The sequence below is a fragment of the Astatotilapia calliptera genome, chromosome 3 (genome assembly GCF_964374335.1).
Source record: "Astatotilapia calliptera chromosome 3, fAstCal68.1, whole genome shotgun sequence".
In the NCBI taxonomy this organism is placed as follows: Eukaryota; Metazoa; Chordata; class Actinopteri; order Cichliformes; family Cichlidae; genus Astatotilapia; species Astatotilapia calliptera.
In genome coordinates this window covers 50,398,127-50,416,876 of record NC_137424.1, presented here as the reverse complement: position 1 = coordinate 50,416,876, position 18,750 = coordinate 50,398,127, and the positions used below count along the sequence as shown (strand labels likewise).

Here is an 18,750-nt window from a genome sequence, read left to right as displayed (position 1 = left end):
ACCTGGATGATTGAGCATGCTTTCCAGCTGCATACAGGTGTCCATAAACCAACCACGTCCATCATGCGCCCAAGTCAGCCCAGGCTGAGAAACGGTATACCGTGTGCACGTAACAACAACAAAGGATTGTTGGCATTTTAATCGACTTTTGCCTTTCAAATCAACGCTTGGCAGCGCTGTAATTACACACTTATTGTTAAGCGCTAATGCACAATCAGTAAAAGCTCATTGCGTGTTTGTTTTTTCTTTACCTCAGGACGATTTTGATTAAACGATGTCTTCCCCCTCATTCAAAGGTCCACTGTGTTAATTAACGTAGCTCTGCTTATGTTCAGCAGGTCTGTTTTTCCTGCTTGCAGGCGCATGCGTGTGTGTGTTTGTGCACGTTATTTGCTCTCAGTTTAACCCCGATACGGCGATTTGAAGCGTCTCAACACGGCCGCTTTTAAATCTCTCGCTCGCTCGCTCTCTCTCACCCCCTGCTCCCTCCCTCCCCTTCCTCCTCTTGCTACCTGATTCAGATCCGCTCCGACGCTATGCGTATGACCGCTCTCTCTGCAAGGCGAGCACCACCGGAGAGACCCGCACGCCGCCGCTGCTCCTCCTCCACCACCACCTCCTCCTCCTGCTGCTCCTCCTGCCGCTGCTGACCGCCGGCCGCCCGCGCAGCAGCACCCCGACGCCGGCTGGCGAGCCACCCAGACAGGGTAACCGGAGCGGGGCAGAAACAGCGCACCTGATCAAGCTCCGCTGGAGGAGAAATCAAGCAGCGAAGGTGAATAATAAAAACATTTTATAAAAACAGGAGGGCGCAGGAGGGGGGTTAGATATATATATGTGTGTGTGTGTGTGTTTGTTTTTGTGTGTGTGCAAAGCAAAGGAGGTGGTGCTGGCCGCAGGTCGCTGATGGACGTTTTGAGCTGAGGCTGAGCCCAGCTGATAGATATGCACGCGGTCCTTGTACACGGACCGGACTGTTTTTGTGTCGCGTGTCCGCCGACAGCTCCCGCGGTAAACAGCGAGGACAGACACGGCTGATGGATGGTCTGCGCTCGGCTCCAGCAAGCCCGCTGTGCGTGCATCCGTCTGCGTGTACGGCTCTCTGAAACATGTGAGCCACAGCAGCGCAGTTTGATCGGCTTTTTCAAAAGGAAAAGCCCGCACACACAAACACACACACACATTCTTCAGCGTTTGTGCTGAAGTGTGTTTTTGAGCGCTTATGTGTGCAAGTTTTTTGGTGTCACCGGGGGCGGCAGAGAGGTGAAAGATGCGCAGACAGGTTTTTGAATAATCTGTCCAAGTCGTAATCAAGGAAACGCACACACACACACACACACACACACACACACACACACACACACACACACACACACACACACACACACACACACACACACACACACACACATATATATATATTGACTTTAAGGGTGTGTGTTCCCGGCACTGCTGCATGCCAAAACACGTTGTGTGTGAGATACGCAGAGGCTGGTGATGAAGCATGTTTCTGTCTCCACCTCCCAATCATCGCTGTATGTATTATTATAATTGTTTGACTTTGTGTGACTTGCCTAAAAGGGCCCTAAAAAACCCCCAAAACACCGTAAACCTCAAAGTGTTTAACGCTCGGAGACAGGAAGACCCAAAGAGGAACCGAGAAACAGAAGCGCCGTGTGCATTGTGTCTGTAGCACTGTCAGCTGAAAGCCTGCCATGGAAGGAGGAAGGCAAATTAATCAGCTGTGAAAGCCACACTTTGTTTATACATGTTGGGAACTTCCAGCAAAAAAGAGAGAGACAACCTCCCCCTGCCAAAAAAACCCGAGCTTTTCTCTGTTGATCAATAATTCATCTCTCCGTCTTTTCCAGAGTTGGCCCTGGATAGAGTTCGGCAGGAGCGTGGCGTCCCAGATCCTGCTGCTGCCGCTGCTGTCCCGTTCCTCATCATCTCTCTTCTCAGCCCGGCTTTCACCTGCCAAACTCCACCCTTCTTCCCTTCCTCCTCTCCTCTCTCATCCCCCCACCCCTCCACATCTTCTGCAACTTTTCACCCATCTCTCTCACCCCTTTCACACCCGTGTCTCTGTTTCTTCTTTGTTATCCTCGCCCTCCTACTCCTTCTCCTCTCCTTTCTCTGTAAATTCGTGATGGCGTCCAAACTGAACCCCAACGTCCTGTACGTGGCGGGGGCTGGGGAGTCGCTGGGATCACCGCAAGACTCTGAAAGGACTCATATTGTGAGTACAGTCCACTTCTTCTTCACACTTAAAGCTAAAATTGGAAAAAAAAAGAGAAAGAGAGAGAGATTGTGAAAGTATAGGTGGGGCTCCTCAACAGGTTTTGCTTCCACTTTCTTTTCCTTTCCCTTTCAGAAGGGGTAAAAATACAAAAAAACAACAACTCTACACTTTTAACAATGGGACTAGTCAACTTACACGCCCTAATTTATAAGTAATACAATCCCTTAGCGAGAGTCTTTTACCTCGGGTCGTGTCGAGATAACAAAAGCCTTGACTAATCTCGACCTGCAGGTGAAAGAAGACACGTGCTTTTAAACGAGATACCTCATCTGCATGGAGCAGCCTTTAAATACAGGAATTATTAACAGCCCCTTTGAGCAGCGAGTATAAACCTTCACTATATGTGACAAAGTTACCCTGGAAGGAAGCAGCCACGGGGAGATGTCCACTCTGCAGGGATCAGTGTGGATAAACTCTGAGAAAGATTCGGGAAATGTGTGAATGGGAACACAAAGTAAGAAAATGTAGCCGTTAAACTGTGTTTTTGATGACCAAAGACAGGATTAGAAATGAATACATCAGAGGGACATGTGCAGGATAGAGAATATAGTGGACAAAGGGTGCTGAAGATGGAGCTTTCAGGCAGGAGGAGAAGAGGAAGATCTCAGAGGATGTAGTGAAGGAGAACACACGGAGGGTTAGTGTGACAGAAAAGACCCTAAACGGAGCAGCTGAAAGAAAACGACTACATCCATCCGCCCCGACCTCCTCACTTTATCATTTTTCCCACACATTTATAGAGTATCAGCGACATGTACTGAATTTGACATCCCTGACTTCTTGACTCGCGGAAAAGCTTTGCAGCAGGCTCAGATTTCCCACTGGGGAGGAGGAGGTGACGTTCTTGTTTTTTTGGGGTGGTGGCTTTGTTTAAGAAGTTAAAACTACTCGCTCCACGATGGTGCGTACACGTAAAGCTCAGTCATCTTTGTTTTTTTTACGTTGCGTTTCAGTGAATGCAGAACCTCTTTTGTTCACCACAGGCAGCTTACTCGCCTGCAGCTACATCCTGCTTAAATGTGATTGGTCAGTAGCACTCAGGCTACAAACCAGAAACCTTCCGGTACCCAAAAAAATCTCGTGCCTATGCTGACATTTTCTGTTGTATATGCAAATATTCAGATCAGCGAGTGCCTAAAGTGCACTTATGTAGTCTAGGTACATCTTTTACAGTTAGTGTCTTTTATTTTGAAAATATTCATGCTAAAAAAAAACCCTGAATCATTGGAGCAGCATTTTTTTTAAGTTTTTTTAACTCCTATAAAATTAATATTGCTTTATTTTTTTTAAAGAGCTGTAAGAGCTACCTGAGTTTCTATGATTAGGTGATTACTTGGTCGATACCAAAAATTTGTACTATCGGTCCATTTTTACTTTTTCTGTGTAGGTGACGGTGGGATTTTACGTAAGTTTACCATAAAATGTTGCTCTGAGTAAAAAGCCCATCAGCCAAACTGCTGAATCAGTGGCTGAACGCTTCCACTACAGTTTGAAATGAGGACATTTTACGGCTCCTGATCTCACATTCATTTTCGGTGATTTTATCTCCTCTTCTTGCAGCCCGGTGAAGCAGGTGAAGAGTCATCAGACAGCGATGGAGAACAAGAAGAGACGTCACACAAGCTGATCCGCAAAGTTTCGACCTCGGGACAGATAAGGGCCAAGGTAGGAGGAAATGGTGTATGTGTGTGTAGGTGGGATTATAGCAGGTAGAAGAGCTTGTTTTTGACACAGAAAGAAATGAGGTAATATTAGTGAATCTGTATCATAGATGATGGATCCAGCTGCTTTTTTTTTTAACCTTTCTCGACACGTTGCAGTGCTTTTAAGAGCTTTTCTGAACTTTATCCATTCTCGACCTGACTCCTCTGAGGTAAAAATCATCATTAGCGAACCAGAGTGCGGTAATATTTTTGGATTCAGGCAGGCGCTCTTCAGTTAGAGAACATTCATGGAAAAATCATGGAATTTCCGATCAGGGCCATGTTGATAACCCTGATTAAACATTTGAGCTGCTTACTTATTGAAGAACCTGCACAAAGTTTAGACTTATCACTGAAATGTGGGCATGTGCATGTGGGTATGAAGGACCCTTGCCTTTCTCGGAGGCCTCGCATATGATAATCAAATGTATGTGAAGGGACGTTAACCGCTACCTTGCATCTTTAGCAGCCTTTTCTCTGTGTGACTGTCTCTGTCGCAACTTTATCAACCGTTAAATCAGACCTCTCATCCGACCTCTCCTCTGAGGTCAGCTAACTTCCTTCTAACGCCTGGTCTGTTTCCTGCCTGCGTCATTTTCCTCTCTTACCGCCACTGTGCTCATGAGCAGTGTTCAAATCAATGACAGCAGTAAGAGCTCCCTTTCTTACTGGACTTCTGGTAGATGTTATTGGCCTCTGGACTCACTCTTACAGTAAGATATTGATGGCTTGATAGTATCCTGTTACTGGCATTTAAACACATACACAGAAGTGTGTGTCGTTAGTTATTGATGAGCTAATAGCAATAAAGAGAAATGCATCATTATCAACAGAGTGATTAATGTGCAAATTATTATTCTGTATGAGTGTGTGCGTGCGTGCGTGTGTGTGTAAATCATTATCCATTACCTGTATTGACCCGCAGCTGTAAAACACACTCAGATCAATAGAAGACACAGGATACCTGCTATCCCTGTCGTCATGGGAATGGCATCCCATAATGCCTCATTTGTTTCTGTTGCAGACAATAGGATTGGATAACAGTCTAGTATTGATTGGCTGATCTCACTCGACACTTATATACACTAACATATGTGTGTGTGTGTGTTTTGTTTAGCGTTATCAGCAAGACTAGAACGTAGATAACCAAAATAAAAATAATAAGTAGTGTTTTGAAAAAAAAAATTTAAACTTATTTGGAAAAGAACTGAACTAAAAAATAAAGAGGTATAATGGAGGAATAGTCCTGTCTCTGACATATGCCCTCCATACAATAATAATTAAAAAGATTAAAACTAACATTAAAATTAATAAAAACTCAAATGAAAATATACTGAAATAAAAGCAAAAAAGTCTGTTAATCTGCAAAATATTTTCCTGTTTTTTCACATGCATCATCCAGTTTAGATGATTGGATTAAAAAAAAAATTAAACAATTGAAAGTACAAGGTACGGTTAAATCATACCGAAGGGTATATAACCTATAAAACACAAGACAAAAGCTTAAAAGCAATGAAAAAAAGAAAATTAAATTACTTGTGTCATTTACGTATACATATATATTTTTTTTAGAGAAAACGAACTAAGAATTATTCCAAAATACTTGAATTACTTCTCACCAGAGCATCCATTCTTAAGTCATAAACCTATCTGCATACATATTCTATACTAGCAAAAACCTGCAGCACATTTTAAAAATTTTCATTTTCAGTGGTAAGTCAAACAAAAGTTTTTTGTGAACGTTACGTTACGTATTTGGATGCTGCGCACGGAATGTGGCACATGAAACAAATGCATACAGACAAATTTAAACAATTGATATCTGTAATAAATTTAGGGAAAAAAAACATAGATGTTAAAAACTGCCGTATACGTGATTGGTATATGCTAGCTAAGGAGGAACGAGGGTACATACAGACATATATATGTTTATATAGACATATAGTGAGAAAAATTTGCAGTTTATTACATAAATAAACTTATGAAAAACATTTTTCATTTATTTCCTGAAAGACACAACCAAAGGTTACTAGGGAAAAATATGTATTCCCTGACCAGGTGGTGAGTGGTTACAGGCTGCTGGCTAGGTGAAAATTGCCAACGTCACCAATGGAAAGCGCAGGGTTGCGCGTAAACACTCAGCAACTTCATTTACTCTTGAAGAGTAAATGTGGAGTGTGCGAGGTTAACTCGGCGTTTTCCATGTAAAGTACAGGAGACCACACCAATCATAAGGACATCTTTGCTGCAGCAATGTCTTTTTGACCGATTCAATTCAGTGCCAGCCAGCAAGCACTTGCCAACCGATGGGGGCAGTGCACATTTTTCCTCCAATGATATGTGCTTGCCAGCAGGTTGCTGACCAGTCTCTCCAGCCTGGTATGACAGAATCCTAAAACGTCACATTTAATTGCTGTGATATTGAAAGTAACAGCTAAAATGTGCCCAAAATGTGGCTTTAAAGATGTGTAGATCGTTTCTCATTGGATGAAACAAAAATTGCTGCTGGTTCGGTTGCTGGTTGTTTGTGTGCAAGTGTGAGATGATTAGAGTTTGTGTAACTAGAGTCACATGACTTGCTGTAGATTAAGCTAGTCATCGACTTCAGGATTATGCTTCAGTGACAACAATAGGTTGAGAGGATTAATGAGCTTGTGTGTCCCTTCATTTCTCTGAGTGCATGCAGGCGTGTGTTGGGTGATTTTGGCTGAGTTTGTTATTTGCCAAAATGTCTCTTTCTTCCTCTATTTTTTATGGCTTTTGCGTGTGTTATAGCTGAACGCCATCACTACATCAGTGCTTCCTTGTCTGCTTCATTTGACTTGCTTCAGTTTGTCCCCTGCCTATTACCTGCCTTGTTAGAGCTGCGGTCTGTCGGCACACTTGTTAAGGAGGTGCTAATTCTCATCAACTGTGACATGACTTCCTGACACCATTAGGTTAATTCAGTTCCTCGGCGGTGATTCGCTAAATAATCATACAGATGTTGTGGTAGCTCTCAGAAACAAAGGGCGGGTCATTTCCATTTCACTGTGGAGACTGTGGTGTTAATTAAATATGTTTGGGTTTAAAGACCAGCTTTAGATGCACTGTACGATCAGCAGGGGATATGCTGGTAGTTAACTCATGAGATTTTCAAGCTAAACCTACATATTCAAGGCTCCACACAGGCCTTTGGCGGTTAACTTTGCCTAGTTAGCTGTGCATTTTCATACTATTTCTGATCGTTTAACAGTGTTATGTGTGAAATAATAATAGCACAGTTAACAAAACAAGTAAAAAAAATACATTTCCTGTGGCTCCGGGTAAAATATATATACATTTATGTAGGTCAAACCTTGATATTTATGACTGCATGGCAATGACTTATGTTATAGTAGACCTGCAGACGAGCTCAAAAAGTGAACATAAATTAGGTAAATGTTCATTAGATTGTCCCTCTATGTTCATTAGTGAGAGTAAAATTAGAAGTCCTTGTTGTGTGTTTCTCTTCTAACAAAGTTGTTTCCTTTGTGCTCTTTATGGTGACTTGAAAGACCAATGATAACTAAGGGGACCCAAGTCCCCTCAGCCTGTTGCAGCTACATGACGCAACAGCTTGTTTTAGTTGGGTACAGCGGTTAAAAGGTTCATGAACATAGTGACCTGAAATCTGGCCCATGTTCGTGAAGTCAGAATCAACTTTTATTGACTTCATGTTCACAGGTCAAGATCAGTGCAGCGTCTGGAAAAAATAAACACATAAAATTAGCTAACTTGACAAATTAAAATTAGACCTGTCACAATACCAGATATTTAGGGCTTCCTAGTTCTTAAGTATGTAAGGATAGCCTAAAATACTTGTACCTGTATGCTACCCACCTGATTTCAAGAATTACTGGTGTATCGGCATTTAAAGTAGCAAACAAATTCTTGGAATTTTGATATTGAATGGTACCGCAAGTATTGTTTTTGGTGATATGCTAATCATGACATAATGTGAAACAAAGACATTTTATATCCAAAGGTTGAAGTCTCCACAGATGGTGAAATGCAACTTGACTAGTTGACAAGGCGGTAATTCTGCTGTTTGTGAATTGACTTCAGTTTTTGTCTTGGACTGGCTTGTTTATGCAGGCTTTTCAGAAACTAAACCCAATGCTCTCTGAAAAAAGACAAACCCTTTTGTATGTGTGCAGGTTTTTTCTTTTCTTTCGGTGTTAAAGTTGTAGCCTGGGCGCAAAGATGGGTGTACTTCATAAACCACAATTTGAGCGGTTGTTATATCTCATGTCCTGTTCTCCATTTCCTGTGTTTCTCAGTCTTTAGTTCTCATGTCTGATATTGTTATCATTATTGGTAAATGGTACATTCATATCAGTATAATGACATGCTCAAATACCCTTCAAACAAAACCAAAATCTTCAATCTCTAAATAGCTTGTTTCCCTCGTTTCTACGGTGCTTAATATCCACCAGCAACAGATAAAAGCCAGCTGTTGGGACGTGAAGTTTCAGCAGAGCTGTGACAGCATTTCTGTTCACACAGCTCTTTAGAGTAAAGATGACGGTTTCTAAATTTAGTGAGGTTTAATTTATCTAACCAACTACCTGACTAAAATAGAAACAGACTCTGAAGAAACTCTGAACTGTATTTAGAACTGATTACTACGACGGTTAGGGCCAATACAAGCTGCCAGGGTCATACTGTTTGACTCTGCTCTTTATTTCTCCATAATTTTGCTTCTGTATTTAGTAAATATAAAGTGGAAGTCTATTAACTTTTTGTGTCAGATAGACAATTCAGTGAACATACTGCAGCTTCACATATTTCAGCCAGTAAGTAGCATAAATTAGAACCACATAAACGATGCGTCACTAAGGATTAGGGCTGAACGATTATGGAAAATAATCTAATTGCGATTTTTTGCCCCAATATTGCGATTGCGATGCGATATGCGATTATTTTTAAGGTATTTGTCTTCTGTATTATTAAACAAAGACAAGCAATACATCATATAGTATGGCCAATACTATATTACATTAATTTTAAACTGTTCTTTCCTGGAAGACAGACCTCTGTTATGATGACATGAGGTGATGCATGAATTGATGACTGACATTTTTATTTAACTTCTTCAATCACAACAGTATATTTGAACATACACAATAGTTTATTTTTAGCTTACAAACATCTGAGCATAAAGTGCTGACAAGGAACCCTGGTGTAAACATTAAAATGAAAGTCAGTACAATGTGCAGATTGCAGAAATATACATAAAAAAAATCAGTGGCTTTACCACACTCAGTTTTTCGACATCTGTGAACTACTAGACAGTCATTCAATTAAAAAATAATATTAAATAAATAAAACTAATAAATAAAAAATACACACATCTTACTGATCTCTGCAGTCAGTAACATTACACATAAAGTGCAAACATAATAGCAATTGTATAAACACATACACAAACACGCCTTTAAAGTTTAAAGGCGTGAAATTGGACGGTCTAGTTCTGATTAGCGTCACCGCTGTCTCGGTGGAGTTTAATAAACTCGGCCGTCTGCTTCTTGCTATCTAAAATATAACCAGACACTGGTGTAAATTCTCGACTGTCTCATACTTCTGTTTAATAAGTTTTCTGTTTGACGTTTAGTCAGCTGTGTGAAAACCAAGGAGGAACCCACCCGGGGGATTAATAAAGTTTTATTTTATCTAATCTAATAACTTTAATCTCAGCCAAACCGATTTACTCACGAACAAACAAAACACTGAAAAAAGCCCAACAATAACATTTTTAGGTTGTCTAAGTGACTTATATATTACGTTTAACCCGAGCAGCGAAACTCCGCGGTGATCTGAAAATGATGTGCCGGGAGTTGTGCCGTTCTCGGCCGCATCAGTAACCCTCGAGCTCCCGGCTAGCTGTCGAGCTGGTGGGTAGCAGACGCCTCTGAAAACGTCGAAGCACTTTTGCAAATATGGGATATCTTGATAAACCGAGCAGATATTTGATGTTTACACAACTACTTTCTCGCCTGAAAATATGTTAAAAGTTTATTTTGTGACCCAGAAAGATTAGTATGAGTAATTTTAAAACTTAGTAGCGGCCGCCATTGCTGGAAACTGGAGTTTGGCTGGGCCGCGCTATGAATTCTGGGATATGGTAGTAATTTGGACAGCCTTTGGCGCGTCGCTGTGACGTAATCGGTCTACAAATGCGGCCTCAGGAGGATGCAGCCCATGAATTTGGACATGTCCAGAGTATAATCGCAGCCTTTGCGGTTAGAAAATTGCACTTGATCATGTCGCGATATTATCGCAAATGCGATATATCGTTCAGCCCTACTAAGGATACGGTAACAGTTCAGTATAGGTCATCAATACTGCATCTGATAATGAAAAAAGACACATTTTTAACGTGCTTCATGTAGTAATTTATCTATTTCAAGGCAAATAATTACCATCAATTAACATCTTAAAAGCTTTTTTCAGTCTAAATTGCTGACATTTAGACCCTGTGCTATATGAGTATACGATGACTGCAGGAACTGTTTGCATTTTATTTCAGCTGCAGTACACTGTGCATGCAGGCATTTCTGCAACCTTATCTCAATAAGACATCTTCACTTCTCTCCACAGAGGGCAGCTATTTGTTGAGCATTGTTGATTATCTTGGGAAGCTGTTGAAACAGTGGTTACATGTTTATCGGCCTAGCTGCAGGCCGATGGCTCACTTGAGATCTTGAAAAGACTAAATCAACGTTAGTTGCTAAGGATTGTTCAGCGTGTTGTGTCTTAAAAAATGTGGCATTTTTGCTTAAAAAAGTGAAACAAAAAGAAAGGAGAAGCTATGCAAGAGAATTCATATATCCACTTTCATTTTGTTAGCGTTTGCGGTGTTCCAGCATTGTGACATCTACATGGTTAGGGCTATTTCACCACTTGCTTCTTTGGCATGCTCTTGACAGCATGTGACAGCAATTTTTTTTCGCTTTCATTTGAATGGAGATATTTTTCAAAATGAAAGTATAAAAACCCTAAAAAACAGTTCAATAGTTGATTGGTAGATTGGACTGTGAAACTGAGGGCACTGCACTTTTGATTGACGACTTGTTAGCCACCTAACATATCCTGGATAATCCTCCTTTCTGGCTCTAATAATTATGTGAACTTAATTTTATTCAATTTTATCTGAAACGGCCAATTGAGCACATGAAGTCATCGGAAAAATTTTTACAGAGGTCAAGAATTATAGCCAGTTCTTGAAGCCGGGGGTGAGAACACCAGGGCCTCCACCTTTGATGGCCACCTGATGCACTAAGCACCGAAGCATCTCCACATCAAAAGGTTTCAGTTGAGGTGCCTCTTAGGTGAGGTATTCCTACTGGGAGACCGAAGACTCGCTGGATAGTCTCTCGACTGTCTTGTGAACGCCTCGTTGTCGCCCCAGATTAGTCGGAGGAGGTGGCAGGGTTGAGCTTTTTTTTCAGACTGCTGTCCCTTCCGACCTAAACCTGGATAAGCGGCAGAAAATGGATGAACATGACAATATTATTCAAAGAAATTTAAGTTACAAGTACTTTCATGATAGCTTTTTATACCTGGAAGGCATGCCCATCTTTTCTACGCACTATGGTGTGACAACCTTGACAGATGTGCCTGTCTTTGAGAGGCAATGGGAAAAAGTCAGATACAGAAAAGCTTGCTAGCTAACTAACTTGTTTCTTTCCCCCCAACCTTTCTTTGTCTGGCCTCCCTTTACTCAAAACCTGGCACTATTAAGATGTTATGCTAGTGAGTAGAGCCACAAACTGTTTACCACCACAGATTTACTTTGATTTGCCTGTTTCCACTGCACAATGGATTTCTGGTTTTCTAATTCACCACAGGATGGTCAGGCAGCAGCATCTTTGGAACAGGGAGCAGTTCTCTTGAGGGAAATTATCATCTGATGTTAAATTGTGAGAAACAAAAACTGCTGGATGTGGTGGCTTTTAAGTTTTGTCAGCTGTCTTTTTGTCACATGTTGTTGCAAAAGTTCTGTTTGTAACTCAATGTGTCTGCGTTCTGCGAGCGATCTCTGATTTTCTTACTTTCTTTTTGTCTTTCCTTCTTTTTTTGTCCTTGTCTACCTCCAGGCTCAATTACGTAAGGTTTCGCACTCTTTCTTTACTCTCCTCTTTTTATTTTCCCAATCCTATTCTCCTCCACCTCCTCTTCTTCCTCCTCCTCTTTGCAGTACTCACATTTACTGTGTGGAGGATAAAGGAGACACAGGAAGAGAATGAAGCAGAAAGGCTTCTGTGAATTGTGTGTTTGTGTGTATGTAGCACTACCACTTACGTTTTGAGTAGGCCGCCAACTGTTATGTTATGTTATGAAAGTAGACAAAGACACACACACTCATAAACGTGCAAAGAAAAGGCCAGTCCCGTCATTAGGTTTTCACCTTCGTCTCCTCTCTACCTTCCTCTTCTTTCTCATTTGTCTGTTCCCTATTCTTTTGTAATTTCTTGCTGTGACTTCCCCTCCTTTGGAGTGATCACGTCACATCCTGTCCCTTTCCTAACATCCAAATATTTTCTAGAATTTCTAAAATTGGTAACTTCTTAACCAAAACCCTTTCCTTCTAAAATAGCAGCAGCGCCACTTCAGATTATGTAACCAGTCGTATTTCTGGCTTTTAGAGTGGTGATTAACAGGTAACACTTCTTCTTTTTTCCCCCCCTCGCTCCTATTCCTGTGGATTTCCTGCACGATGCTTTGCTGGAATCAAACCCACTATATTTGTTCTTTTTTATCTGCATCTCGCTCCCAGTGCAGAAATCTGTGTGGGTGTTCACTGCAATGGAGATGAGGACAAGTTATAGATGTGTGCGGATGGATAGAGAGGGGGGGTGACAGACATGGCTTTAGGAGAGTGCACGAGCGTGTGGGACGGCCGGTGTTGTGTGTCTGTGTGCTGTGCTTTGATTTGTGCCCTCGGCTTGATGCGATACAGATGCAGAAGTGTTCGGTTCAACACGGGAGAGGGAGAGATGGAAAAAGACGGGGAGAGGAGAGAGAGATGAAGATGGACAAAGGGGAGAGAATTAGCAAGTGTAAGAGGGAGAGAGGTGGAGGCAGAGTGGAAACACATCCAGAGTCGGTTATATAAGAAATCCACACAGCGAACAGCAGGCTCTAATATCCATATTTACCGTTACAACAGGTTGGCAGGACTGGTGAGGAGGCGGCTTGACTATTTAAAATGTGTTATTCAGTCACTGGTACAAAGATTGCTCAAAACACATTGTTTGTATCCTTAAGGCTTAAAAAAACACGTGGTCGTTGCTAGGGCTGTGCGATATGACCAAACTCTCATATCCCGATATAAGAAATCTATCGTCCCGATATCGATATAAATCACAAAAATGTAACATTTTCTGTAAATTCTGTGAATCTCTGGCAGCTCGACTTGCGTGAAGTGTTTCCAGCTGCGCGTCATGTACCTGGAGTTGAGTGTTTTAACCGATGCATGAAACTATACATTTTTAGACATAAGTTGTAAAGGCCGCCGTTTTCTTTGTATTTATTACACGGCGTGCTGCGGGGAAAAGCCTGTTCTAACGTTTGAGTCTAAGGTTTATTTTCTAGCACCTGGCGGCTCTTTTTTGCTTCTCATCCGTAAATAATCTGCTCTTTCACGAGATTCAGTTTATTTTGAAAAGTCTCAACAGGATCTTGAGCTTTATTGTGAAAGGTTTATGTGGAACATAAACAAGCGGACACGCGATGGTGTTACCGTCGTTGTTGCTAACGACAACGCATAAACACAGACACTTGTCTGTTCATAGTGTGGTTATATAAAATATAAGAGAAAGAGAGAACTTTAAGAAATTAATATAGCCACTACAATGACCATCAAAATGATGAAAAAATATTGCCGTAAACAGTTTATTTTGCGACACCACGAAACAAACGATAGCGTAAAATGAAACGATAGATGTTTTTATATCGTCATCCGATATATATCGTTATATTGAACAGCCCTAGTCGTTGCATTATCTACCTCAACATTTAGGACATTTGATCAGCTCGTTTTTGTATATTCAGCTACTTAACCCGGCTTTCGGGTTTTCTTCTCCTCCTTTAAAGCTTTCATGATACACGTTACGTGCTTGTCCCCTGCTAGCTGCCAATTTAAATCCCGATTTAAGTTCTGGAAGGTTTCAGTGAGGTAAAAGACTGAGAAAAAAAAGGTTCGATTCACTTGGAGAATGCCGTTACTTTTCTCGATGTGTAGATAGCAGGATTGTCTTTAGTTTCCAGAAAGCATCTATACCCCATGGATGTTATTTGTTGAAAGCAGTGACACAGTCCTGAAACAGAGGAATAACTCCTTTTAAACCACTTATTCATTTTATGTAGGATTAGCAAAGCCTATTTACTAGTTGGAAATGTTTCTTGTGCACACAGCCAAGCCAGCTAAAACTGTCTTTTAACTGTAATGAAACATCTAAGCAATGTATTCATTTCTTGGAATAAACATCGAGAAATACAGTCAGATCTGCCTGGGCCTTAATGATGGAGCAATTAGGTAGGTACGTTACATCATTGATCCCACAACAACATTGTTGGATTACAGCAGCAAGATAAAGAACAGAAGGGCCTTATATTGTGAGAGAGTACAGAAGTTTCTATGTAGAACAGTGATAGTGATTGGTTTGGCTCTAGCAAATGTGTGCCTTTTAGCCTGGATTATATATTTGTTGGTTCACATTTGTTTAGGGATTTTTCATATTTGCAGTTGGTTATTTGGTACCAGCTGAAAGCCCTCATAGCCAGAACTTTGTTTGACTTACCAAGATGATAGCCAGCTCAGCACGACTGACTCTTTTTAGGTTTATGTAATCCTGATTACAAAAAGATATTTTAAGTATATTGTGCTTACTTCGTATTATAATCCCGTGAACATTAATTAAAGTAAAACCATGATTTATTTATCAACAAACGACAAGTTAAAATTCACACACATTAAGAAAAAACAACAAAAAACTCCAAAATGTCAATCCCAAAAGATTTAACCTACATTTATGCACGAAGAGGTTGATGATAAAAAAGCATGACAAACTTAAAAGGAAGTGGCCTCAGTATGTGCCCAGCTGTAGTAAGAATGTACTAAGGATGCTAAATTTGTAGAAGGAGAAATACAATTTTGTGGAAACTCTATTACTGGGTATTAATATTATTAATGTAACTAAATAAGTTAAGTTATGACTTGATAAAACAATTCAGGTTAAAAATAATTTCACACAAGTAAACCTGAGATTAGTACCTTGACCCTCTTCTTTACCGCCACGCTGGTAAAACGCAACGCTTATCAAAGACAGGAAAGCACAGACTAATTAACTGGTCAGTTGGTGATGGCGAATGAGAGGTCATAACTGCTCTCTAGCCTTGTGTGACTGAGACCGGGACTCAACAAGTACACCCAAATCAAAGAATGTGCTGTAGTAGGTCTATAACTACTATATTTTGTGCCCAGTCATGGCCTACTGACGTTTTACAAACACACGACCACTAACCACGCAATGTTAACTTGTTTGCCATTTTAGATGTATGACCATTATTGTGACCCCAATCATATAGACCTAGAGACTGGTCTGCAACCATCTGGCAACCACCAGTTGTGAGGGGGAAAAACAGTATCTTCTGCTACAAAGTGACTGCTAAAGTTCAAGTCAGGCAGATCTACATACCGGTCAGTGACACCCTGCAAACCACCCATCACTAGAGAAAAAAATCCATTCCCCAAACAGTTGGCAAAAAAACTCCTTGCGATTTCTTTGGTTGCCAACATATGATCGTACTTTCAATGGAATCAAAGGGCTTTATTACAAACTCTCAGCTATCCAGGGATTACACTTTGTTTTTTACAGTACCTATCCAATATGGCGAACAACTCTGAATAATGTGCGCTTGACGTCACGTGAGAAACCTCAGTAGTGCCACAGTGACATTTCCTTTACTGTAAAGCTTTGTGAACTAGGGCAGATAAATCGACGTTTCTGCACATGATAAGAGTTCATGTGTTTAACTATGTGCGGTTGTTTCTCAGATGTTTGATTCCTCACAATGGGGCAACCGTGGCTCAGGGGGTTGGGAATCGCATCTGTAACCGGAAGGTCGCCGGTTCGATCCCTGGGCTCTCTGTCCTGGTCGTTGTGTCCTTGGGCAAGACACTTTACCCTACTTGCCTACTGGTGTTGGCCAGAGGGGCCGATGGTGCGATATGGCATCCTCGCCTCTGTCAGTCTGCCCCAGGGCAGCTGTGGCTACAACTGTAGCTGCCTCCACCAGTGTATGAATGTGAGAGTGAATGAATAGTGGTATTGTAAAGCGCTTTGGGTGCCTAGAAAAGCGCTATATAAATCCAATCCATTATAATGACTCTGACTAAACATCAGTATCTGTCATCAAATGATGAACAATGCTCTTTCAGCCAGACTCCTGATTCGTTGCCTGTAAGACATTAATTTAGTTTTGAGTTAATAAATGTTAAGCTTCTTTTGACGCTCGCTATCATTATATACATTTGAAAATCAATGAAAAGATTGATGGTTAAAATATTTCTTGGTGGTACTTTTACTGTTCCTGCGTTCAAGTACGAAGCAACGACACACAAAGCAAGTGGTTGTGTATCGCCTTTCAGAGTATTAATGGTGACATTTTAAAAGTAGTTTGAACAGTGAATAAACATTTTTTTCCCCTTAAAAGCTTCTTTCATGATTTGCAGTTGCAGCGTTCAGCAGAGCACTTTAAAATATTACTCCCTGTAATTTATAGGTAATGTATGATAAAGTGGCTAACTCCCAGGATCCACAAAGGGCACCAATGTGTATTATTGATCTGCTCTGATGAAATTACTCTACATAAGCTGTTTATCATACATGCATGAACACACACGCACACAGTCTCAGGGCCTAATTCGGAGTCATTCTGTCTCCTCGACTTCACCGGTGTTGGTTAATTGGAGCCGTCAAACTCAGTTTCTATTGATTTGACCTCATGTTTCCCCGAAACGCCAGGCCGTTCGACAGGGGGACTCTTTACAGTCAAAGAAAGAAGAAAGTGCTAGAAAACTCTGGGCTGCATTTAAAGAAAGCAGGAAATCATTTAAAGAGGTGTGAAGAAACAAGCTTTGTTTGTGGGTTCAGGAGGAAAAGCAAGACTTGTTAAGTCATTTTTGAATAACAGGAAAGTTCACAAATCATATTGTTGTAGCGAAACTCTACGAGGTGTGATATTTCTGATTTATCATGATGAAGAACATTCAAATTATTCTTTTTGTGAACTTAGCTAAAATAAGATCACATACTACAGAAATGAGTGAAATCTACTGAGGGAAACAGCCTTGAAGCCCCCCCCTCCCCCTGTTATAAGAACGTAACTTCCTTCTTATTGCTGCCTTTACTTCCGATCTTTTATTTATGTCCTCTTTTCACCGCATGTCTTTTGCGGTCATTCATTGAGTCTTTCATTGCTCCTCATTTATCCTACATTGATCTCTAAATGCTCCCCTCTTTCTCTTCTCCGACCTGTCCTTCATCATCCCGCTATTCCTTCCTTTCTTTTCATCCGCTCGTCCTTCATCTGTTTTGTGAAACCCCTCATAGTTTTTCAAGCTTCTTTTCAATCGTTTAAGTTCAGGTCCTGCTCACGTTCAGAGTAGTGGCTATCTGGCAGTCCAGAATATACAACATACGTGTTCGTGTTTTGTAGCTGAGAATTACCGGTCATTGTAATGTGACTTTTTTTGTATCATTTGTGATTGAACTGGTGAAAGATGCCTTTGAAAAACATTAAAATACTGCAGAGGAATCTGAGTCAGCTCATGTCAGGTCTGTGTGTAGTACACTTGTAAATTCCGTGCTTGGTCCAGGCTGGATAGATTGGGTCTAGTCTGGATTCATCAAACAACCCTACAAACAGAATTTGGTTGAGTCAGTGTAACAGGGGTGTCAATCATAAGGACCAGAGACCACAATCGGCCCAGGAAGAGACTCCAGTAGACTCCTGTCCCAATAGACAGCTTTGGAAAATGGGAAGGAGGGCATGCATTTTGGACCTTTACCTGTGTTTTCACAAGTTTTACAGTTTCTCCTGCTGATAAAGACTTCCCTCACATCCATTCATACAACACTAAAGTAACTAAATAGACACTACCTGACAATAGATAAAGAGTTAAATGTCAGAAAAGTCCCTATTTTTTTTTACTATCCATTGTAGACATTTTCTGCGACTTAACCAAACATGCCTAGTAATATAGTAACATAGTAAGTAAGCCACATTCATTTTGATTAGCTAGCATTGTGGCAACATGTCCATTGGTCACAAGAATCGCTACTCCTACTGAATTAACTTAAACTTAAACAAGCTGATCATGGGAAAGGTCTTAACCCAAACTGTGCTAAAGGTTTTAAAGGAAGAATCCCTTGGATTTAGATGAACCGCAAACTGGATGAGTAACATCACTGATGTTTGGTTATATTGATCTGTAAGGTCTTAATGCATGCTCAATCATCCAGGTAAGTAAATCCCAAAAGTTGATTCTGTTGATCTGGACGTAGCGTTTTCAGTGGGAGAAACGTTTCGTCACTCATCCAAGTGACTTCTTCAGTCTCAGCTGACTGCAGGTTTCCCCAGACTTATTGTACATTTTCACAATAACTGAACCTAGCCCACTTAATGAACAATGGGCTGGGAGGCCTCTCTATGGTA

At 41.0% G+C, this 18,750-nt stretch overlaps 1 protein-coding gene across 3 annotated transcripts in view; it reads left to right on the top strand.

Annotated features, from left to right (window-relative positions):
• Positions 1–414: 414 nt before the first annotated feature.
• The window catches only part of LOC113019099 (diacylglycerol kinase delta), a 94,482-nt gene continuing 76,146 nt past the window's right edge, over positions 415–18,750 (top strand). For all 3 annotated transcript variants that reach the window (XM_026162620.2, XM_026162619.2, XM_080291804.1), the window contains exons 1-3: positions 415–775; positions 1,872–2,239; positions 3,863–3,967. In XM_026162620.2, the coding sequence (XP_026018405.1) occupies positions 2,150–2,239; positions 3,863–3,967 (195 nt within the window). In that variant the 5' untranslated portion in view covers positions 415–775; positions 1,872–2,149. The remainder of the gene's footprint in view (positions 776–1,871; positions 2,240–3,862; positions 3,968–18,750) is intronic.